The sequence below is a fragment of the Trichosurus vulpecula genome, chromosome 3 (assembly GCF_011100635.1).
Source record: "Trichosurus vulpecula isolate mTriVul1 chromosome 3, mTriVul1.pri, whole genome shotgun sequence".
Lineage (NCBI taxonomy): Eukaryota > Metazoa > Chordata > Mammalia > Diprotodontia > Phalangeridae > Trichosurus > Trichosurus vulpecula.
In genome coordinates, this window is record NC_050575.1 from 194,459,175 (window position 1) to 194,484,680 (window position 25,506).

A 25,506-nucleotide genomic window follows, 5' to 3' on the forward strand; every position below is an offset into this window, starting at 1 on the left:
ACAGAATTCAAGAGATTCAAGTAAAAAATTACTTGAAATAATAAACAACTTTAGCAAAGTTGCAGGATATAAAATAAACCCACATAAATCCTCGGCATTCCGATACATTACTAACAAAGCCCAACAGCAAGAGATAGAAAGGGAAGTTCCATTTAAAATTACTGGAGACACTATAAAATATTTGGGAGTCTATCTGCCAAGATAAACCCAGGGCCTATATGAACATAATTATGAAACACTTTTCACACTAATAAAGTCAGATCTAAATAAATGGAAAAATATCAGTTGCTCATGGTTAGGCTGGGCAATTATAATAAAAATGGTGACTTTAAATTAATTTATTTATTCAGCACCATACCAATGGAACTACCAAAAAATTATTTTACAGACCTGGATGAAATAATAACAAAATTCATCTGGAATAACAAGAGGTCTAGTATATCTAGGGAGTTAATGAAAAGAAATGCTAGGGAAGGTGGCCCAGACATACCAGATATTAAACTGTACTATAAAGCAGCAGTCATCAAAACTACCTAATACTGGCTAAGAAACAGAGTCATGGATCAGTGGAATAGGTTAGGTACACAAGACACAGTAGTCAACAACTATAGAAATCTACTCTTTAATAAACCAAAAGAATCCAGCTTCTGGGCTAAGAAGTCACTATTTTACAAAAACTGCTGGGAAAATTGGAAAATGGTAGGGCAGAAATTTTGCATAGAACAATATCTTACACCTTATACCAAAACAAAGTCAAAATGCCTTCATGATTTAGGAATAAAGACTGATACTATAAGCAATTTGGAAGAGCAAGGAATGGTTTACCTATCAGATTTATGGGAAAGCAAAGAATTCATGACACAACAAGAGATAGAGAGCATTACAAAATACAAAATGGATAATTTTGATTATGTTAAATTGAAAAAGTTTTGTATAAAAAAAGCCAATGCAACAAATATTAGGAGGGAAGCAGAAAATTGGTAGAAAGTCCTTACAACTAGTGTGTCTGATAAAGGCCTCATCTCTAAAATATACAGGGAACTGACCCAAATTTATAGGAACCAAAGCCATTCCCTAATTGAGAAACAGTCAAAGGATATGAACAGGCAGTTTTCAGAGGAAGAAATTAAAGATATCTATAGGTATATGAAAAAAATGCTCTAAATGACTACTGATTAGAGAAATGCAAATCAAAATAACTCTTAGGTACCACATCTCTCCTGTCAGATTGGCTAAAATGACAAAACAGGAAAATGATAAATACTGGAGAGGATGTGGGAAAATTGGAACATGGTTACATTTCTGGTGGAGTGGTGAACTGATCCAGCCATTTTGGAGAGCAATTTGGAACTGTGCCCAAAGGGCTATAAAAATGTTCATACCCTTTGACCCAGCCATGCCACTTCTATGGTTGTATCACAAAGAAATCACACAAGTGGGAAAAGGACCCATATGTACAAAAATATTTATAGAAGCTCTTTTGGTAGTAGCAAAGAATTGGAAATCAAGGGGATGCCCATCAATTGGGGAATGGCAGAACAAGTTGTGGTGTATTAATGTAACGGAATACTATTGTGCTATAAGAAATGGGGAAGATACGGACTTCATAATAGCCTGGATAAACCTACATGACATAATGCTGAATGAGCAGAGCAGAACTAGGAGAACATTATACACAACCACAGATATATTGATTCTATGATGACTAACTTTGATATACTTGGCTCTTCTCAGCAATACAAGCTTCAAAGACAACTCCAAAGGACTCAGGATGGAGAGAGCTATCTACATCGAGAGAAAGAATGTGGAGTCTGAATGCAGATTGAGGCAAACTGTTTGCTCTTTTGTTTTCTTCTTTTGTTTCTTTTTTCTCCTTCACTTTTGATTTTGTTTCTTTTTGGTGTTTTTCCTACTTTCTCATGATTCATTCCATTGGTCATAATTCTTTTTTACAACTTGACTATTGTTTAAATAAGTTCAATGCAAAGTTATATGTAGAAGAGACATAGGATTCCATGCCATCTTGGGGAAGGAGGGGGGAAGGGGGAAGAAAATCTGGAACTCAAAATCATGCAGAACTGAGTGGTGCTATAAACGAAAAATAAAAAAATCTTAATTAAAAAAAGAAAAAATCAAATTGCTTGCTGTCTCAGGGAAGGGGGAGAGTAGGAAGGGAGAGAATTTAGATCTCAAAATTTTTAAATATGATTATTAATTTTCTTTATATGTAATTGGGAAATATTTAATGAAATATACAAAAATAATATTATTAAAATATTTTAAGATTTTTTAGTTTTATTCTATTTTCTGGCTCTATATTTTATCTTCAAATGCCTTGATGATGACTTTGCTTAGTATGATCTCTCACCAAGCTTTCTTTGAATTGGTTTTACCATCTACTTTGTGAAAAGTTATTGCTCATAATTTTTCATTATCCCTTTCCACAATATCTTATAAAAGAAGTTATATCCTAAATTGGTGTTGCCCTTAACTTCTATATCCAGCTACTTTGCAAATTAATCAAGTGTATGTTTCTTGTCTAAGACACTTTTTAGGATTTTTTGGTCTCCTTGCTAATGCAATTGACTTGTAGGATTTCAACTACTATATGAAATCAATCATTGTCGATGCCTTTTCTCCACCCATATCCCATTTTGTCATTAATATCTTGTTTAAATAGATAAAAATGATTTATTTTAATTATCTACCAAATCATTTTCTCCTTTGTATTCTTTCTGCTAATTTTGCACTATTTTAAATCTTTGCTGTAAAAGTCAGTGATGCAGTGAGTATGCATACAGAAGATCCAGAAATTATTCCCATGTTGGTGAAAAGTAATTTCCTGCCCATTAAAATGTAATGATTTTCATTTTTTGTGATGTTATTCAGTGCTTACCAGATGTTACACAGTACAAAAACAAATAACAACAAAAATAACTCAGAGATATCTCGATGTTTTCTCATAGTCAGACTTGAAGATTTCTCCAAATTCTGCTCACTCATTGATCTAACAAGAATGTGAAGTCTTCATGAAATATTCCTAGTCTGCACAACTTAAAATTTGGATATTATTTTTCTGTGTCTTGCACATGAAAATATGAGATCCAGGATGTCCCCTAAAATGTCATCACATTTTAGCAAGGTCATTCACAACTTAGAAAGTATCCAAGGAATGTAACTAGAGGACTAGAGACTTTGACCTATGAGGAATTATTGAAGAACCTGGGGATTTTGAGTGGGAAGGAGAAGATTTCAGAAAATGTGGTTGCTGTCTTTAAGTCAATTTGACAAGCATCCATTGAGTGGTGTGTGTAAGACCCTGTGGTAGGCACTAGGGATATTCAAAGACAAAAAGAAAAAGAAAATATTTCCTAGTATGAAGCATCTTGCATTCTACTGGTGAGATAGAACAGATAAATAGGTCAATAATTGCAAAAATATAAGGAAGTAATTTTAAGGGCAAAACTAAAGAAGGATTTTAGGTGCTCTACTTGGCTCCAGAAGATAGAACTAAGGAACAAGTAGGCAGAAGGATAGTTCGCCTGTGAATGGTGGACAGTCAGTCCATCAACAAACACTTATTAAGTGCTTTCTTTTTTTGTTAGGCAATATGCTAATTGATAGAGATACCCCCCAAAAAGGGCAACTTTTAAATACTGGTGCTGCAAAAAAAACAGAATGAGCTGTCTTGGGGAGTCCCATCACTGGAGTTCTTCAACTGGATACCAGATAACAACTTGTCAAGGATATCCTTAGAAGAATTTCTCCTTCAAATAGAAGAGGTTTGAGTAGATAACCTCTGAAGGATCTTAAAGTTTAGAGATGCTATGGCTCAGTCTTGCCATTAATATATAATATAAACAAAGAACTTGATTTGTTTGTAAGAACTTCAGTTTTGTAACAAATACAAAAATTTCACTGCAGGAAAAAAGTAATTACTAATTACTCCCACTCCCAGTTCTCTTATCAAAAAATTGCCCCAAAAGAATGAGAAAATCTCGGATTTCTCCACATGCCAAGATATCATCACAATCTACTGAAACACTGATGGATTGTCTAGAAAACAGTGACCCAAAAGATTGTCAGCTTTTTTTTCCTCTTTCAACTTAGAGCACCTTGACTTATAACTCTGATCAATAGTCGTTAAGGATCCTTAAGACAGGGGGTTGTTAACCTGGACTTGTGAGTTTATTTTCCTTTGCTTTATATTTTGATAACTATATTTCATTATAATTAATTTTCTTTAAAATTCTATTTTATCTTTCACATTTTGAAACATTCTGAGAAGAGGTACATAGACAACAATAGACTACCAAAGGAAGAAGTCCATGAAACCAAAAAAAGGTTAATGATTTATGTTGTGAGACAAGAGCACAAATAGTAGATATAGGTTCAAACAACTTAGCTATACAATGTAGTGGTTCAGTGGTTAGAGTATTTGGGAAAACTCATGCTCAAATGCAGTGTGACCCTGGCCAAGTCACTCTCTCTGTATCTCAGTTTCCTGTGAGAAATTCCATCTGTACAGTTCCAGCTATAAAATGGGGATAATACCAGAACCTACCTCACAGGATTGTTGTGAGGATAAAAAGAGTTAGCATTTCTAAAGTGTTTGGCAAACCTTAAAGTGCAACATAAATACTAGCTATTATTATCTAAAAACAATAAGGCATTTTCTTGCTTCTTCCTATATATCATAGGATCATGAAATTTATACCTAAGAGGAATCTCAATGATCATCAAATCAAATATCTTCATTTTATTAATAAGGAAACTGAGTCCAAGGAAAGAGGCCTGGCAATAGGTACACAAGTAGTAAGTAGCAGAGCCAGGATTCAAACCCAGATCTTCTGACCCCAAACCCACTCTTTGTTCCAGGGTAGCCTGCCAACTCTTCATCTCATTCACTTGGTAGTGATGGCAATTCGTCAGTTCAAAACCCTTGAGTGGTCTGCTCTAAAAACAGATAGGCCTTTTCTTCTCCTATAAGTCCCTTTTTCTAATCAGCTTACCCTGCATTTAGTTTGCATCATTTGTTTATGCTTATATGTAGATGCGGGTGAGTATGAGGATTCGTCCATGCGTCTGAGTGCACGCCACTCTGCAGCCGTCACAGTGAAGACAGCACATTGAGATATATGTTGGTCCTTTCATGTCAAGTCCTACAACAACACTAAGGCAATTTCCTATCTGTTTGGCTTTCTGGGAGAAAGGAGATGAATATCAAATGAAATTGATTTAGGGAGACTTCATCCAAAGACCAAGGTCACTGTGTCTTCACTCTCCTGGATAATTGCCATGTTCAACTGCAGGTAAAGTTTCACCATATCAATCACTCCATGAATGAAGGCTGAATAAAGGTATTTACTGAACTGTCATGTCTGTGATAAAACAGCCCAGCCAGCCTGTCAGATGTAAGGAGAATGCATTAGGGGGTCAAAACCTTATAGATAGAGGCCTATCTGTCATAACAAGTCATTCAATTCACTTATTTATGCTTGGGGTGTGTGTGTGTGTGAATGAGAGAGTAAGAGAGAGAGAGAGAGAGAGAGAGAGAGAGAGAGAGAGAAAGAGAAAGAGAGAGAAGCAAAACAATCCTTGATGATTAGATACTCTTGGATGAAATGAACCCTGAAGTGGGGGTCAGGAGACCTACATGCTAGTCTCAGGTCTGCCAACAAGACACCATGTGCCCTGGGGCAAGACATTAGGGTGTCAATTTTCTCATCTGTAAAAAGGGAAAAAATCATTTTTCCCTCTCTTCAGCTTTAAGAGTCATGCTTCCTAGAAGAAGAAAATTAAGTGTTAGCCTTGGGCACACATTTTAAATACTTTCATAACCCAGAGCGTGCTCTTCAGAAACCTGGGGCATCACTGAATACTGCAGCAAAGAAGCCATGCCCAGTGGGGAATAGCAATGAAATGCTCAAAAAAGAGAATGATCAGTAGAGGGAAATTCCTAGTGGGATACAGGTCTATGAAGCCTATGTAGTGACAGAAAACATGAGTGGACCTGTAGCACTGAAGGCATAACTTACCCCTCTACATTTGGTCCCTGGTGTCATGTGTTCCCTCCATTTATGCCCTTCCAGATGTATGCTCTGCTCACACTTGTCCCCTCTGTGTTTGTCTCATCTGTGATTCCTACATGCCCTTCCCAATATTATGTATGTATTTACGGAAGAATATTCCCCAGGTTTTATGGAGAGGGGAGAAGAGTGGGAAATGTTCTGGTGCTACTTTTCTTAATGCATTATTTCATTAAATCACTTTGTTTTTAATTAATTGTTAGTTGGATGACTTATTAAAGCAAATACATTGGTAGGGCTTCACAAGATAGGCTTCTGTAAAGATATAGACCCACATGGTGCCTTGAACATAGGGTATTTCTTTAGAGGGAGTCCCTGAAGCCAAAGTTTTATTTTCAGCCACACAGGGGACTCCATGTTTCAGAGACTATGGAGTTTCAAAGAGCTACGTTTTTTAATGGTGGGTATTTATGCCATCATTGTATTTATCAGATCTTCCACTCTTCGAAGGTTTGGGGGGAGAAGGGCCAAGATGGCAGCTAGAAAGCAGGGACTTGCCTAAAGCTCTTCCCCAAGACCCTCCAAACAACTGTAAAAATGGCTCTGAACAAATTCTAGAGCTGCAGAACCCACAAAATAGCAGAGGGGAGCAGGGCTCCAGGCCAGGACAGCCTGGATGGTCGCTGGGTAAGGTCTATCATGCACAGAGCTGGGAGTGCAGCAGAGCAGAGCCCAGCATGGGCTGTGCCCAGACCAACCAGACTGGGAGCCAGGAGGAACAGGCCATAGCACCCTGAATCAGTGAGCTGTGGTAGTTACCAGACTTCTCAACCCACAAATACCAAAGACAACAGAGAAGGTTGGTGGGAAAATCTGCAGGGACAGAGTGAAAGGAGTTCAGAGTTGGCCACCACCCCGGGGGCAGCAGAGGAGGTGCAGCTCTGAGGATACAGCTGCAGCTGCTTCTGGCACCAGGCCCAAATGGTGAGAGGAATTAAGTTGCGGATCAGAGCAGGAGTACAGAGCCTGCTTAGATCTGAGTCATGGTCCAGATTGGCGGTTCTTGGGGGAGGAGGAGCGCTGGTGTGGCAGGGCTAGCTGTATAGAAATGGGTCTGAAAACAATAACACTGCCCCTCAAGCATGGGACAAAGTATTCTCTATTCTACAAGCAGTCACACCCCAACAAAAAACTCAAGAGTCAAGTAGTTGACTGGGAATATGAACAGGCAGTGAAAATGGATTCATATTTAGACTCAGACTTTGCAATCTTTTTTTGGTGACAAAGAAGACCAAAACATACATCCAGAAGAACTCAACAAAGTCAAAGAGCCTACTTCAAAAGCCACCAAGAAAAATATGAATTGGTCTCAGGACATGGAAGAGCTCAAAAAAGATTTGGAAAAGCAAGTCAGAGAAGTAGAGGAAAAATTGGGAAGAGAAATGAGAGTGATGTGAGAAAACCATGAAAAACAAGTCAATGACTGGCTAAAGGAGACCCAAAAATACTGAAGAAAATAACACCTTAAAAAATAGACTAACTCAAATGGCAAAAGAGCTCCAAAAAGCCAATGAGGGGAAAAATGCCTTGAAAGGCAGAATTAGCCAAATGGAAAAGGAGGTCCAAAAGACCACTGAACAAAATACTACCTTAAAACTTAGACTGGAGCAAGTGGAAGCTAGTGACTTTATTAGAAATCAAGATATTATAAAACAAAACCAAAGGAAGGCAAAAATGGAAGACAATGTGAAATATCTCATTGGAAAAACCACTGACCTGGAAAATAGATCCAGGAGAGATCATTTAAAAATTATTGGACTACCTGAAAGCCATGATAAAAAAAAGAGCCTAGACATCATCTTTCAAGAAATTATCAAGGAAAACTGCCCTGATATTCTAGAACCAGAGAATAAAATAGAAATTGAAAGAATCCCCTGATTGCCTCCTGAAAAAGATCCCAAAAAGAAAACTCCTAGGAATATTATGGCCAAATTCCAGAGCTCCCAGATCAAGGAGAAAACACTGCAATCAGCTAGAAAGAAACAATTCAAGTATTGTGGAAACATAATCAGGATAACACAAGATCTAGAAGCTTCTACATTAAGAGATCAAAGGGCCTGGAATATAATATTCTGGAGGTCAATGGAGCTAGGATTAAAACCAAGAATCACCTACCCAGCAAAACTGAGTATCATGCTCCAAGGCAAAATATGGATTTTCAATAAAATAGAGGACTTTCAAGCTTTCTCATTGAAAAGACCAGAGCTGAATAGAAAATTTAACTTTCAAACACAAGAATCAAGAGAAGCATGAAAAGGTAAACAAGAAAGAGAAATTGTAAGGGACTTCCTAAAGTTGAACTATTTTGTTGACGTTCCTACATGGAAAGATGATGTGTGTAATTCATGAGACCTTAGTATTAGGGTAGCTGAAGGGAATATATATATAGAGACAGAGGGTACAGGGTGAGTTGAATATGAAGGGATGATATCTAAAAAAAAATCAAATTAAGGGATGAGAGGAATATATTGAGAGAGGGAGAAAGGGAGAGATAGAATGGGGTAAATTATCTCACGTAAAAGTGGCAAGAAATAGCCGTCCTGTTGGAAGGGAAGAGGGGGCAGGTGAGGGGGAATGAGTGAATCTTGCTCTCATCGGATTTGACCTGAGGAGGGTCATACACACTCAATTGGGTATCTTACACAGGAAAGAAGTAGGAAAGAGATAAAAAGGGGGAATGAGAGAAGGAAGGGCAGATAGGGGGAGGAGATAATCAAAAGCAAACACTTTTGATAAGGGACAGTATCAAGGGAGAAAATTGAATAAAGGGAGATAGGATAGAAGGAGCAAAATATAGTTAGTCTTTCACAACAGGAGTACTGTGGAAGGGTTGTGCATAATGATACGCATGTGGCCTATGTTGAATTGCTTGCCTTCTTAGGGAGAGTGGGTGGGGAGGGAAAAGGGGAGAGAATTTGTAACTCAAAATTTTAAAAGAAGATGTTCAAAAAAACAGTTTTTACATGCGACTAGGAAATAAGATACACAGGCAATGGGGCATAGAAATCTATCTTGCCCTACAAGAAAGTAAGGGAAAAGGGGATGGGGGGAGTGGGGTGACAGAAGGGAGGGCTGACTGGGGAACAGGGCAATCAGAACATATGCCATCTTGGAGTGGGGGGAGGGTAGAAATGGGGAGAAAATTTGTAATTCAAACTCTTGTGGAAATCAATGCTGAAAACTAAAAATATTAAATAAATAAATAATAATTTAAAAAAAGAAAAAAAGAAAGTTTGGAGGGCTGCAAAATCCATCACTCTGGGCCCAACATGTGGATGAGATTGTGTTCAATTAGTTGGGCTTGTCTTCAGAGATAGCCATCTTCAGTTCATCAACTAGGTCCATATTGGAATTCTTTCTGACCCTTTCAGGGATGTGCTCCACTGAACCCTGGGACCATTTCTATTCCATGGTGAAATATCAGAAGATGATGGTCTGTAGAAATCTTTATTTTTAACTTGTATGATGTTAATTTTCTCTCAAGGCAGTGCCCTAAAAGATGTTAGAAGGGAATCACTTATCACCAAATCTTTTACATTTCGAAAAATATCCTTTGTAGCACAGAGCCAGAAAGACCAAATCTAACTTCAGTTTATTTACCTCATTATCACTGTAATGGCTCTCCTTAATCTATTTTCTTATTTTTAAGTATTTTTAATTCAGATCATATCCTAGTATAAAGCATTTTCAAAGTTTGGAAGTTTATTCACCATTCAATATGACTAAGTCTCCACTTTTGATCAATATTTTTTTCCAAATTCCTTATAAGAATTTCTTTTTAAGTCAATGTAGTACAAGGGAAAAATACTGAGTTATAGAATGAGTGCAATCTATATATGTCCACTTACCTGCACTGACTTTAGGCAAGTCATTTCAACTCTCTTAGCTTCAGTTTGCTTATCTATAAAATAAGGCTAATAATGCTTACACAACCTGCCTCACAGGGCTATTGTGGGATCAAGTAAGAGAATATAGATAAAAGGCTTTGTAACTACAAAACACTTTGCAAGTATGAACTGATGTATGTTATATGTCCTTATTTTTTCTTATTAATCTTACTGTTACTTCTTCCATCTGTGAGCACTAGGTACACAGGAACCTGGTATTCTCATGTGTAGATGCCCCACATATGAACTCCTCTAAAATACTACTCTTCTCTTTCCACTCAGTGTATATTTGTGAAAAATAAGTTTAAAGTTTAGAGAAGGAAATGGCTTTTTTTATTAAGTGAGTACCGTCTAGCCACTAAGAAGTAAAGCACGTTGCTGAGAGATTATGAATTATATTTTAAAGTGGATATCAATCCACAAAATCCATTGAACTTGGGAAAGCTTACTGGGGATTGTGAGAGGTCCATGAGCTTCAAAAGAGAAAAAAATGTTGGTAGTTTAAAAATGGTGAAAAAATGGTTTTCTGATTCTATCCTTTCTTGAATTGGGTTATTTTTTGATATAATCCACTTTCTTGCCTGGCATCCCATTTCTGGGAACATTTTATTGTTTGAAATTACCATATTAGTGAATGACAAGCTCCAATTGATTTCTCCCTGCCTACAACATAAGAAGTGGGAAACCAATCAGACACGCTTGAGTGAGATACTCCTCTCCCCACCACACACCCCTCCACACACTGATATCCATGCCCCTTCCTATATGACAACTTGGCATCTTCTACATCATGAACCAAACTTATCGTGTGGGATAGAACCCATATGTGTCCCTGGGTTGGAGTGATCACAAATTGGTATATACCCTGGGTGTCAAGTCTGGAAGACAATGGTTGCTGAAAAATTAATTGGCCTCCTCCTTCCACTGAAGCTTGAATAGCATTTGCAGCAAAGGCCTGGACTGTGAATATCCTATCCTCCCTGAAGATCTGATTGTATTCAAAGAATCTGATTCAGATATAGCTCTCTTTTCTTTCCTTTCCCTGCTCCTTATACCTGTGGGTATCTCAAGTTAAGCTACAAGCCTTCTTCAGTGAGTTAAGATGCATCAGTACGAAAGACACATTGCTCTGCCTTAAAAGACAGTCTAATTCTTTTGCAAGGCTCTTTCTATATCCCAGCAATAGACAGGAACATAGTGACATACACCAAAAAAACACAATTACTGTATGAGTAACTATTATGGAAGAGGTTTTTATTTTTCCCATTCAATGGGTTTCATCCATTCTTATCTTATTCACCCTCTTCATCTTTAGTACTTTCATTGCAATTCTCTTAATAAGAGTCAGTTTTAGGTAACACTTAAGCTTTATGTAAGTCAGATTTGGGGGAATATTGCAGATGACACTTGTATCAATATAGGATACATGGCTTTGAACTTGTTACACACATATTCTCCACCACTCACCCAACACACACACACACACACACATGCACGCACGCACACACACCGCTTTAAGATTAAATTTATCTTTGTAGGGAAAATGTCTATGAAAATCATGAATTCTGTCTCTCAGGTCAGTTTATGGTCAGTATGGTGCAGCTTCACACTAGTATGCCCTTTTTTCCATTGAGGTTTCAAAACATTACAATATTTTGTTGTGCTTGGATCATGAGTTGAAGCTTGAAGCAACTACAAAGGTCATTCAATCCAACTCCTTCATTTTAAAAATGAAAAACCTAAGGCCCAGAAAGTATATTTGACTTTCCCAGGTTTTTCAGGTAGTAAGTAGTGGAGCCAGGAGCTAAATAAAAATCACATTCTCTGGGTTCATCAAATGCCTTAAGTGATCTCTTTAACCTTGAAAACCTGAGCCACTCAAATGGCACTTTGGCAAACATTCTGGCATTCTTCCTGTGTAGATCTCATTTTTTCTCAAATGGACTGTAAGCCAATTGAGACAAGGAACTCAGTATCTTACTTTTTCGTGTCACTCACAGCACTTAACTCAAGTCTGAGTAGATAATTTGGCTCAACAAATATTTTCTAGATGAATGCCAAGACCACATTTTCTTAGGGTTTCCAGTCTAGTCAAGTAGGAGCACATATAGATAGAGTACAGTCAGTCAAGATTTGGATTATGTGAAGTCAGCAGGTCCCACAAGAGATGAAGGCCCTGAATTAAAAGTACCCAAGCAGCATCTATATTTTCATGAGTTAAGGGAGCAAAAATAATTAAGTGGCCCATTATTACTGAAAATATTTAGTTTGCAATTAACATAAGGCTTAAAAATAATCCTTTGAGCTAGAATCCTGAAGTCCTTTCAGATTGAGGGCAAGTTATTGAAGCTGGATTTCCTCCCTTAACTCATGTACAACTTGGGGAGTTTTTGCTATGAGTTCTGAAGCAGACAGTTCACTTCTGTTTTTTTTCTTCTTAAAAATATTTCCAAGAGCCTCTTTACTCCTGGCATCTTTGTGAAACACAGAAGGCCAAACAGGAGTTGTCATCTTAGTTGTTATAGCAACAAACAAAACATTGCAGATATCCCCTAAATGGCATCTTGTAAGCCTATTTCCAGGTCTGTAATCACTCAAGATCACCTCTACCAGTGTCTAATTGGTGTTCAAACGTAACCCTGCTTGTACCTGTGCTTCAGAAAGCCCTGGGGCCTTTCAGCAGGTCAATGGCTCTCATACTCTTCATGAGGACAAAAAAATCTCCTACCTTCTCTGAGGCTTCCTGTAGCTTGTGACCTTCCAGTTCTCCCTTCATGATAGTTATCTCCAGCTGTTGTATTTCTCCTAATCACCCTGCTCTAACTTCCCAAACCCTTTTAGTACTGGCTCTCAGGCAAGAATGGCTCAGATACTTCATCAAAGAGGCAATCCAGGTGACTTAAATTTCTTATTCCTAAAAATCTGGTCTTCTTTAACCCCATCTTAATCACCCATTGAGGACAGCTCAACATGTAGAACTCTTATTGAAGTCAGTTGGTTGCCAATAGATATCAATTGTTCAGATGTCATTTTTATCAAATAATCAATCAGCATTTATTAAGGGCCTACTAGGTGATAGGCTTTAGGGATACAAACATACCTTGCCCTCAAGGGCCTTGCATTCTATTAGGAGATAGAACACGTGCACAGATAACTAAATACAGGATCTGAACATAATAAATACATTAGTGTTGGGGTGTGTGTGTGTGTATGTGTGTGTGTGTGTGTGTTTACAACTGGCAATATTTTATATGGCATTCCTTAAAGTAGGAAGAAGAAAGCTTGATATAGAGGTGAGGAAGGATTATAATGTGAATAGAGAGAAAGGGACAGATGTGGAGGAAGTAGAATTGATAATACATAATAATGGAAAACATAAGTTGCCATGCAGCATTGGAGGCATAACTTACCACTCCACACTTGGATCTTGGTGCTCTGTGTTCCCTCCCTTTGTGCACCTCAATATGTATATCTTGTTCACACTTGTCTCCTTTGTGTTTGTCTCTCATCTATGTGATACCTATGTGCTCGTCCCAATGATAATGCATGTATTTGAGAATATGCCCCAGGCTTATGGGGACAGGAATGTCCTGGTGCTTATACATTTAAAACATTATTCTGAGAAGGGATTCAGTCTTTGTTGGATTATCAAAGGAGAACAATACAAACAAAACGGTTTAAGAACATCTGTTCTAAACTGGCCCTTTCATTTTACATAGGGGGAAACTGAGGCAAAGGCAAGTGGTATTACTTGTCCAAGGTCATACAGGTATTAAGTTGCAGAGCCACAAGCTGACTTTCTCTTAGCCCCAATACAGTACTTCTCCCCCTATACTACTTCTGGAGAATTGGGTTGCCACACAAGGTCATTTAGAACCCTCAAAAATCAGTGCCCCTGCTACTCACAAGAGTGATACAAGAAGCCAAGATGGCCCCCAGTCCAATAAAGATACAAAGAAGCTAATGGAAAGAGCTGAGTTAAAAATGACTGTCACAACCCGCTAACTCTTTGTGGCCCATTGCCCCCAATCACACTACCAAAGATTATATCAGAAAGAGAAAGGTGCTTAGCTTCATCTGTTAAAAAAATGCCCATACAAAATCTTCATCGTCTGTTTTGGTAATAAACAGCATCAGATTTTATTTCATTTTTTTAAGCAACAGACAGGTTTTAGTTTGAAACAAGCTTCTGAGGGCTGCAGAAGAGGCCTTTCCAAACAAATCTTCTTCCCCCAAATCCATAATTAAAACTGAAAATCAACTCTTTAAGAACTAGGACAATGTGTTGTTTCTGCTCAAGGGTTTTTCAGATGATCTGCAATTTCTGTGTATGTGTTTCAGGATTTTCTTTGAATTATATAAATTTATAAAATAACTTTGGAAAATGCCTACTTTTCCACATGTACTATTCCATACCACCTGGATTTCAAATTTGGTTAAATTAAAATGAAACCACAAACTTCAATCTCTATTCTCCTTGTTTAAGGTCAAAACTTATATTCCTCAAATTTCTCAAGGTTTCTACTGTAACCTCTTAGGACTTTCTGTGGAATAGAGACACTGATCTGGGATCCTTTAAGGTCACAACAGTTGAATGTGTACTCTGGTGGATCCTGCTGAGACAGAAAGACTTGGAATATTGCTAATACACCAAACACCAACCTAGCTAAGTTCAGAGAAGTCTCTGTTATGAGAAGGCTGGCCACCAGACTAGAACTTCCTTAGCTCTAGGATTTTATGACATTGTCTGCTAAGGTAAGGAAGTGCTACAATTTGCAAAGTACTAATCATAATGATAAAATTCGATCATTCATTTATTCATTCACTCAACAAGCTTTTATTATCTTGGCACTTGGAGTTCTATATCTTAAGTGATTTGTCCATGCTAACAAAATAATGTGAAACATTCAAATTGCATAATGAAACTTTGACACTGTTCTGTAAAGATTTTGTTTTTTCTTCCAGAACCAAACCCAATCCTCATCTTTAGTTCACAAAATCAGCAATATTCCTTTGCATCAACATTAACTTTAGAACTGCTTCAGCAATTTTTATTTTATTTAATTTGCAATTATATGTTTAATTTTATTCCTATTATTTAGCCCCCCGATTTAACTCCCTTTGCTGCTCATCCCCTGAAAACTAGTGATTTTCTCTTTAGGAATACTCTAGGAAGAAAAAGAATGGGTTGAAGGTAGGAAAATGACTAAAGTGGAAAGCATGTGCTGAACTAAATATTTTAGAAGAGAACTATATTATGTGACATGGGCTGGGGGTGTAGAAGAGTGGAGTAAGAGTAGGGAAATGGGTGGGAGGTGAGCAACATCTTCAACCAAAATGATCAAGAAGGTATTGTGGGAGATGGTGAGCAGAAATAAAAAATAATGGTTTAATACATTGCCAAAAATGAACATAAAATCATTGCTCATAACATCCTTGGCATAACATCCTTTGGATCAGTGTAGATCACCTCATAAAATTTCCTAAGCTTTGTAGAGAGTGAACATGTTGTAATGGGGGAAAGAATACTGGACTATGAGGCAGGACGTGTTGGTTCTGACCTAGGCCCTAACACTTAAAAGCTAACCAGAGTGAATGTAATGATATTGACAAACCACTTATCTAAAGGCCTCAGTTTCCTCACTTGTAAAATGGAGGCATGAATACTTATACTTCAAACCTCACAGGGTCATTGTAAGCTTAATTTTATATAAACCTTAAGGAGCTATATAAGTAGGAATTGATGAGTTTTTCAATATAAGTAAGTTTCTTTGGAGCTTAGCCAGTACCACATGCCATTTGGAAAACTTCATGAAAAATGAATCTTTTATAACACCCATGAGAAAGAAAAGCTGAGCTGCCTCATTTCTTTAGGTTCATTCAATAAATGTTCCAGGACACGAATGAGATCATATAGTGTCACAAGGAGTTACTCACCTGTTTTTTGAACTTCCAGACACATGTCAGCTTCTAAAACTTTGGTCTAAGTCTAGGTTTGGCTGCTGGAATTGCAGCCCACCCTAAGTCATCGTCTTTTAGAAAACCCTCAGTAAAATACCTGTGTCCCTCCCTTGTTAAATTGGAGCTTAACCCAGAGTTCTGCTTAGTGTGAACAAGGCAGATTAATTTTTTTAAGTCCATCATATCATGTGTAGGCACACTGAATACACATAACAAGGATGTTCCATTATTGAATGCAAGAGGCCTTCAGGGTGAATAATGATGTTTTATTTTAAAATCTTTTATGAAGATGTTCTAAACCAAGTAAAGGCTTTAAAAAAATGCAACCCCATAAATGCCACTTGACAGAGTCCTTGGAAAATGTCATTTCTGAACAAAGCTTGATCTATGAAGAGCAGGTCAAATAACTGATTTTCCAGTCATTTAATAAAGTATGGTTCCCAATAACTAACTTGAACAACAGTTTTAGAAACTGTGGAGCACAACATACGAGAAATAAGAGCCAGATAATTATTGGCATGGACCGTAGTACAATTAAAACTGATGAAAGCAAAGTCACAACAATCCACAAAGACAGATATTTGCAAAGGACACAGTATCTATCATACAAAACCAACCCATGATATAACTCATTTTCCATCCAGCTGTAAACTCTGAAACAAGGATCCGATTCTACACAGCATATTTCATTTTGGCAAAGGTAAAAAATATATAATGTATAGGTTGAAGAACTTCTGAATCACAGCAAATTAGCCAGTATTTCATTTTCACTTTTTGTCCCTGCTCTTTTGTTGCCGTGCTTTGTTTTTCCTCCAGGTTGGTCCATTGGCTGACAAATCACAAGCTTTTCCAAGAACCACTGTAGTCTCTATCAGTGCTCTGATCAGTAGGCAGGGAAAGTCTCTGTTCGATGAAGCTTCAGAGGACTTGAACCATCTTGTCCAAAAAAAATTAAAAATGATGGTTAAACTTAAAAATCAAGTTATGAAATCAGAGAGCCTTACATTATTAGAGATAGGTAACAAACATTTGTTATATGCCTACTATGTGTCAGGCACTGTGCCAAGTGCTTTACAAATATTATTTTGTTTTATTCTCACAATAGCCTAGGGAGGTGGGTGATATTATTATCTCCATTTTATAGATGAAGAAACTGAGACAGAAAGTCATTTGTTTGTTTTTTTAGTGATTTGACCAGGGTCACATAGCTAATAAGCCTCTAAGGCCAAATTTTAACTCGGGTCTTCCTGACTCAGCATTCTCACCACTGCACCACCTAGCTGCCTCTAGACCTAAAGACACCTTTCAAAACAGATAGTCTAACACTTTTATAGTGTGAGGACTTCATCATACAGGTGGGAATACTGAATCCCAAAGAGGGGAAAGACAGACCCAAAGTCACACAGATAGCTAGTGATCAAGCCAGGAATAGAATCCACATATACATACTCCAATCCTACCTTTCATTGTATTCTATCCCATTGCCATAACATAATCTGTCACAGAAGGAGGAGGATCACAGCAAGAGCCCCAGATCTGGAGTCAGAGGGCTTGGTTTTAAATCCTGCTTCTGCTAACATATTACTTGTACCAGAAACCACTTTTTTTCCCTTTCAGTTTTACCAACCATAAGATGAGTCATTTGGAGTAGAAATCCCTACCAGCTCAAAAGTCTTGTGATGTTATTCCTTCGCGTTATATCTGAAAGCTGGCAATCTTACAACTTACATGTGGATGTCTAACCATTCCATTTCATGTATTCACTGGCTATGGCTACAAAACATCAAAATATTTCTTCCAGTCAGCTAATCTATCAGGCATGATATGGACAAGACATAGGTTCCATGTCATCCTGGAAAAAAATAAAATAAAACACAAATCCCCAAGTTAACCAGCAGATGGCTCCCTATGACTAGAATTGTGGGGGAATGCTATGAATTCTCAGTTTTTACTCAAGATTGAAACTTTCCTAAAAAGGGCCTGGATAAGTAACTTCCTGTGCTATCCCTCAGGCTTGCCATGGAAGACAGTCAGAAATATATCAACAAATATCAGATAACCAAGATAAATGCCCCAAATGACACAAGCAATGTTCCTCCAAACTCATCAATTGGCAAGGTCCTGAGAATAACTCTGTCAATTTGCTTCTCTCCATGGGTTTTTCTTCTTTGCTTGGGGTATGCATTACAAGAACTATGTTGCCTATAAGATTGGGAGGAAGGACAGAGGATAGATAAAGTATCTCATTCATGGGATGTGCTCTCTAGTGTGATCCAAAAGGTTTAGTGCCTGTTTAAGCTCTAATAATTTAAAGCTATTAGAGATACTGTGTGTGTCCATGTGTCTGTGTGTAAGTAATATCCTGAATGAATGAATGCGAAATGAGTTGAGGCAGGCCTATATGCCAAGATAACGGCTACAGCACTTATTGAGCTAGGAAGACCTGGATTCAAATCCTCCTGGAGATATTTAATAGCTGAGCAAGTCACTTAACCTCTCTAAGCCTGTTTCCTCATTTGTAAAGTAGGCGTAATCATAGCATTTACCTCCCAGAGCTGTCAATGAATCAAATGAAATAATGCCAATAAAGAGCTTTGCCAATCACAAAATTCTACATCAATGCCAGCAATTGTTTGGTGCTGTTTTTATTCAGTCACAACTTTCAATGACCCATGGGAAAGAACAGCAGATAGGTATTTTTGCTTTTGTTTTTGTCTTTATGCTTTTCTTTGCTATTCTCTCACAATGATTGAATTACAGATTATAGAATCTAAAATCTGGAAAGAGCCTTAAAATTCATATAGGTCAACTACCTTGTTGTACAGACCAGAAAAATGATGGCTAAGAGATTGACTTCAATCACTGATTCATTCAATAACTCTGTTTCCTACTCTATAAAATTAAGAGGTTGGACTAAATGATCTCTTGTAGTTATACGACTCTACATATTAAATACTTAGCACTATGCAAAGTACTGTGTCAGTCAATGTCAATGTACGTTACATGAAAGAATGCTATTTGAACTTTTCTGTGATCACAAAGCTAGTTAATAGCAAAATCTAGATGAAGTAGATCCTGGTGAAATGATGGATCTTCTGAACTCAGCTGTTGAAAGCTTATAACCTGTGTTAGGGTTCTCTGTGTATGCAGGTTACTTAACCTTCCTGGGACTCAGTTTCCTCATCTGTACAATGAAGCATTGCACTAGATGGCCCATGACATCCCTTCTAGCTCTGGATCTATGACTCAACATACTCTGAAGAAATCATATAACATTTGAAATACTCAATTGTTGGCCAAGAAATTACTATTCAACAAGAAGGAGCAAAGCTTAGGCAGAAAAAAAGGAGTGAGGAGGGTAATTAAATTTAGCTGCTAGCACCTGGCCAGCAATTGAATTCTCATTTAAGAACTGGGACTGTTGTTGTTTCCATTAGGGAAACAACTCAAAAACACTCTTTGGCAATCAAGGCAGCTGCATGTTATATTGCAAAGAAAACTCCAAAAACAAACAAACAAAAGACTGTGAAGCCCCACCATTACTAAATTATGAGGCTCCCTCAAGACCCCCCAAATAGGCAAAACGTTATCCAAACCAGTAATTTGCTATGAGTGTTAGCCACAAGTAGTAACAACTATAATTAAGAGATTCTTTATAATGACCTGCAGAAAGAGTACAATGCCTCTGTTTCTACCAATATCAGGTAAACCTGTGCATGTGAAAAGTGTACTCGTCTTCATCCTACAGGTGAAACGACTAGACCATATTTCAATTCTCAAGGTTAAAAACTTAATGAAGTCTTCCTTGAAAGGACAGAAGAAAAGATTGAGGAAGTGAACAAAGGAGAAAAAAGGATAGGATGAGAAAGAAGGTAATTCTATATTGTGTTGGGAAGCCATACAAGTAAAGAATGTGACAGAAGGGAGACAGAAAGAATAAGGACTACTGATGATCTGGGACTGAATGATAGGTATGATGGGAGAGGTAAACCACATTTGAAAGCAACTTTTTGTACTCCATGGAATAATAATATGGTCCACATGTCCCATGAGGTGAGAGGTCATCTAGTAATGGTCACAGGAAAAATAGAGGAGTGGTGGTAATTGGTGACTACCTGCTGAGGGGTACCAAGTCAGCTATTTGTCGACCTGACAAATTAAAAGAAAGATTTGCTGTCTTGACAGAGGATGTATTCAAGACTCGTCAAACCTGACAACCTCTACTGCCTCCTGATGATTGATGAGGAGAGAAATTATACCACCAGTAGGAACCTTGAGAACATTGCTAAAAATTGAAGTCCTGGACAAATAACAGGAGACTGTAGGGTCATAGGTGATGTTTTATCAGGACAGCCAATTAAAAGAAGGGACTTTGAAAGAGGAAGACAGATTTCAAAAGTGAATATCTAGCTAATAAGATTATGGCTGAGAAGAGGATTTGTATTTTTGGACCATGGCTTAAAATATAAGAATGATGGGCTCTTGCGTAGGGACAGCCTGAACCTACCTAATGGAGGTGGGGGTGGAGTTGGTGGTAAAAATATACTCAACAAATGTCTTCAGACTCTAATCAAGAGGACTTTAAACTAAAAATGGGGAAAGGGGATCTGCCCAGATATATGAGCATGGATAACAATAAGAGGCTGAGCTAGAGATGAAAGCAGGAAAATGTGGCTTCATAGATAATGCTGAGACTTAGAGGGATGGGACTTATTTCATAACTAAAATATGAATCTGGAAGAGTATACATTATTTAAAGTCAATAAAACAGCTAATCATCTTTGTGCACAGAATACACACACACACACGCAATAATAAAAACAGTTTAAATGGAAAGGACAATAAAACAAAATTGAATTGCAGTATAATTATAATGACCATGTATGGCTCAGAATTAGAGATGAAAAAAAATGCACTTGCCTCCATTTTCTGTGGAGGTGAGGGACTATGGGTGTGGAACACTACCTATACTGTCACACTTGACTTATGTGTTGGTTAGTTTTGCTAAACTGCTATTTTTTTCCTCTTTCTTTTTTTGAAACAGGGAATGGCACACTGAGTAAAGAAGGAGAGAATATATATTCAGAAATGAAGGCCTAGCACTAAAATGATATATCTTTGTTAATTTTAGAAAAGTTATGATGTACTAAATAAATGAGATTTTTAAAGTAGCATTGTATATTAAGATATACTCCTGTGAGGAAATTCAGGAACTTGAGAGGGAATAAGACAGAGAAAGCATGTGAGTAAAAGTTAATGAAGGGTAAAATAGAAATTATATTGTTGTCTACTACATACCACATGGACAGGAAGATTAATTCAGATTAGTTCAGATCACAAAGCTACCATGGTGCAATGAATGAGTAGTGACAGAGAGCTTTAACTGTCAGACATATTTTTATTTCTCTCATTACTAAAAACACAGCAGTTGCGAAATTTGTAACGTTTCAATTATGATCTCATTCTACGAAAGATGGAGGAAGTTACAAGGTGGTCTACTTTGTAATTCTGAACCTGATTCTGATCAACAAGAAGGAAGTAACTGCTGAAGCGAAGACAATGGAAAATTTGCCTACAATTAACTGCTTCATCTTAGAATCATGACAGGAGAGGAATGCCAAATACCATGTGGAACACTGAATGTTGGGAACACAGATCTCTAAGATTTCACATAAATCATAAATAGCAGATGAAAATTCTACAGGAAAAGCAGCCCAAAATTGATGACAGAAGCTCTCAAAAATGAAATTCTGAAGATATAAAAATGTCTTTGTCAATGGATCATGGCTGACTCTTTGTGACCTCATTTTGGAGTTTTCTTGGCAAAGATACTGGAGTGGTTTGCCATTTCCTTTTCCAGCTCATTTACAGATGAGGAAACTGAGGCAAATGAGATAAAGTGACTTGCCCAGAGTCACATAGGTAGTAAGTGTCTCAGTCCAGATTTGAATTCAAGATTAGTCCTCTCATCCCCTTCTTGCCACCTCACTGCCCTATAAAGATGCTATCTATGAGGAGGGAAAGGGATAGCTTTCTAAGGATACTGATGTGGCTGCACAAGGACATCTCTGATCATCTCAGATCTAAGATGGCTTATATAGAACACAGAAGCAAGGGATGGCAATGGAAGATGGCTAAGAAAGAACAACACAGTCCTATCAGAATCATACCTAAAGTGCTCAGACTAGCAAGGAGAAGTAGTGGTTCTAAGCAACAAAAATGGGGGTGTAGGTTTGGTGAGGGTAAACACTTTGGGGAAATTGTGAAGAGTAGAACGGCTCCTTGGATGGTGAATATGACAATGATAACATGGTAACAAGACTGTGCAATTGTTCAACTCATTTAGCTTCTGTTTTCTCTTCTATAGATGATCTTTCAACTAGGAGGAATGAAGCCACAATGGATACTATGGAGTTGAAGAATGAGGTAAAAAGGGCAAATGAAATGGTAAGGCAAACACCCAGTTGCCCCCTCAACAAATTAAAATGACCAGGCCTTAATATACAGCAAAGTCTAAGCTACTGAAAGAACTAGGAAACATCATTAAGATCACTGGATCATACATTTAGAGATGGAAAGGACCACAAGGGTCATCTAGGCCAAACCTCTTTTATCCATGAAGAAATGAAGCCCCAGCAAAGCTGTGAGTTATGTGAGGTCATATAGGTAGTAAATGATAAAATAGTGGTTCAAACCCAGGTCTTCTGACTCCAAAATATATCATTCTTATTAATTCAGAGATCAAGAACACAAGGTGCGGGGCGGGGGGGGGGGGTGGAGCCAAGATGGTGGCTGGAAAACATGAACACAAATGAGGCTATGGAATTGAAGAACCAATAATTAGAGGAGCTGAGTGCTAATCCTGGCTGTGACTAGTACTTATTTCATCTTGGGATGGTCATTTCATCTTTTAAGGCTCCACCTAGCTCATCTGTCAAAGGAGGGGGCTCAGCCCTAAGCCACCTTCAGGTTCTAAATATGTAGTCTTGTGATCTAACGAAGTGTTCACCTTATTTTCAAAAACAAATGATTGTGGGTATGCAAACCCTAGATGATTAAATTTATATTCTAGTCCTGCCAAAACCAGAATTATTAAAGCAATGATTTGTAAATACCTTTGAGCTTAACCAAGAATAGGTCATGCCATACTGACCTTAGTTGCGATTTTGTTGGAATAACTTTCAGAGTGGGTAGAGTTTCTAAGTAGGTTTTAGCAAACTCTAAATGAGTCGACAGAGGACTCATGGCAACCAAAAAGGTTAATGATACCCCAGGCTACCGTGAGAGAGGTGTCATCACTGGTCCTGCTCACCTTGTAAGCTGTACAGCTGGCCAGTGCTGTGCTGCCGAGTGATGTGCTGCCAATAGGCACTACGGGGGAGGGGCACCATCGTGCTGAGTGAGACAGCTCGCTCACTCATCTTCATCTGCAGCTGTGGGGAGAAAATATAGGACATGAATGACAAGGTAACTGAGAAGCACTCTCTCCAAAAGTAGAAATTACACCAAAGCAATATCTAGATCTGTTAAGAGACCTCCAAGGCTCACTGAGGCAACTCCTCTCCTCTTTTACAGGATCAGGAAATTAAGCCAGAGAGGTTGTGACTTGCTAGATTGTTGAGCAAGAGTATCTTCAAATTTCCTTCCAGTTCTAAATCCACTTGTCCTTTGAGATCCACAGCTATGTAAAGCAGCTGGGGCTTTGCCCCAATGCAGAAAATTTAGAGGGCATGAACAACACATTTGGGGAGTACTTGATCCACGGATACCATCAACCCTTATCCACTGAAATCCACCCTCACCTGCTGATCTCCACTGCCATAACTCAACACCCATCTTCCTCATTGACAGACTACAAATCAGCCCGATACGATGGAAAGAGCCCTGGTTTGCAACTTTGAACCCAGAGGAGTCCTGCTAATGTCCCACCTTTGAGGCTTACTACATTTGTGACCTTGGAACCACAAGCTAGTTACATAAACCTCCCCAGAGCCTCATCTTTAGAACAAAGGTGTTGGACTAGATGGTGTTTGAAATCTTTTCAACTCTAGATCCATGATCCTAAGATCCTACCCTTTCTCTCTTGTCCATATCTACCCAAGCTTCCCACTTATTACCCTGCCCACCCTATGGCCAACATCCTCCCTTTCTTTTCCATAATTGCCTCCAGGGGTAGGTTCACTTTAAGACATTAGAAACCTTGGGTTTTCAGTGCGTGCTTGCTCCCTCTAAGGCCACATTCCTGGTGAACCATGCATTGGGCACCTCAATTCACTTGCCTGTAGTAACAAATATGCTCATTATGACTCTAGATCCTACGGAGTGAAGGCATGTAGTGAGTATATTTATAGGGAAATTTAATGCAAATTAAAACATGAAAAATGCATGAGATAAAGTCCTGTAAGATCAATCATTATATTAGCTCCCAATGTGACAGGCTTATTAGGGGCACAGAGCTAAAACATATGAAATAACCAGAAAATAATCAATGATGGTATAGAATCAAATGCTGAGTGGCATGGCACTATTATGGAGGAGGTACTCAGAAGAAGAAAAAAAAAGAAAATTGGGGGTGGGGTGTTGTCTAAGCATCTGAGGAAAAGTTCTTGGAGGATTTCTAGACCTTCACTAGATCTAAGCTTTGAAGGAAAAGCATGGATGAGGATGAGTGACAAGAGGAAAGGAGGAGATTATATGCAGAAGAGGTATGAGATAAGGCATGGAGGTGAGATTTAGCACAGAGCTGGAAGGAAACCCAAGAGATAATCTAGTCCAGACCCCTTGCCTTCAAGGACACTGTGATAGTCTCCATTCTTCTTATGATATCACATAGTAAATTGAGCATAGTTATGAAATGGAATGCTCTAATTAAACATTCCGATTATCTGGCAATATTTCAAATATTCTAATATTTCCAAGAACAAATCCAAAGCTTACCATAGACTCATAATTCTGACCCAATTATTCTAGGAAGAAGTCTTTAAGAGACAGCTGAAAATTAGCTCAGTTCTATACTGAATTATCAAGTGTAACAGGCATATGACAAGGAGTCCCCAAAGATAGCAGAATTGAAGTGCTTATGAAATGGAAGTCAAGTTGGCCCCTGCCCATGGAAATCTTGCTCTTTAATATGGATTGCAAATGATTTGTTTACACATTGGCCATGTTTTTTGCTCTCTCTGCCTTCTACCCCTCAGTCAAAACTGTATAGTCCCTGGGCTTCAGGTGATGACATGCATAAATTATTTGCATAAAGAAAATGTTCAGGGCAGCTAGGTGGTACAGTGGAGAGAACACTGGCCCTGGAGTCAGGAGACCCTGAGATCAAATCTGGCCTCAGACACTTACTAACTGTGTGACTCTGGGCAAGTCACTTAACCATGATTGTCTCAAAAAAAAAAATAGCCCCTGGCCTCTGTAGTATCCCTAGCTACCATGATGTCACATGACTCTCTATGCTTTGAATGCCTCTCAGTCACACAATTTTAGATTTTAAATGGACCTTACTGACAATCTAGTCCAATACAAACTACTAAAAGAATCCCCACAACAATATTCTGAATTATTCC

The 25,506-nt window shown here is 38.1% G+C and overlaps 1 protein-coding gene across 1 annotated transcript in view; it reads right to left on the bottom strand.

Annotated features, from left to right (window-relative positions):
* Positions 1-16,182: 16,182 nt before the first annotated feature.
* DOK5 (docking protein 5) overlaps positions 16,183-25,506 on the bottom strand; it is a 156,886-nt gene continuing 147,562 nt past the window's right edge. The window contains exons 7-8 of the mRNA XM_036751079.1: positions 23,250-23,370; positions 16,183-16,873 (exon numbers count right to left, since the gene is read on the bottom strand). Of these exons, the coding sequence (XP_036606974.1) occupies positions 16,821-16,873; positions 23,250-23,370 (174 nt within the window). The 3' untranslated portion in view covers positions 16,183-16,820. The remainder of the gene's footprint in view (positions 16,874-23,249; positions 23,371-25,506) is intronic.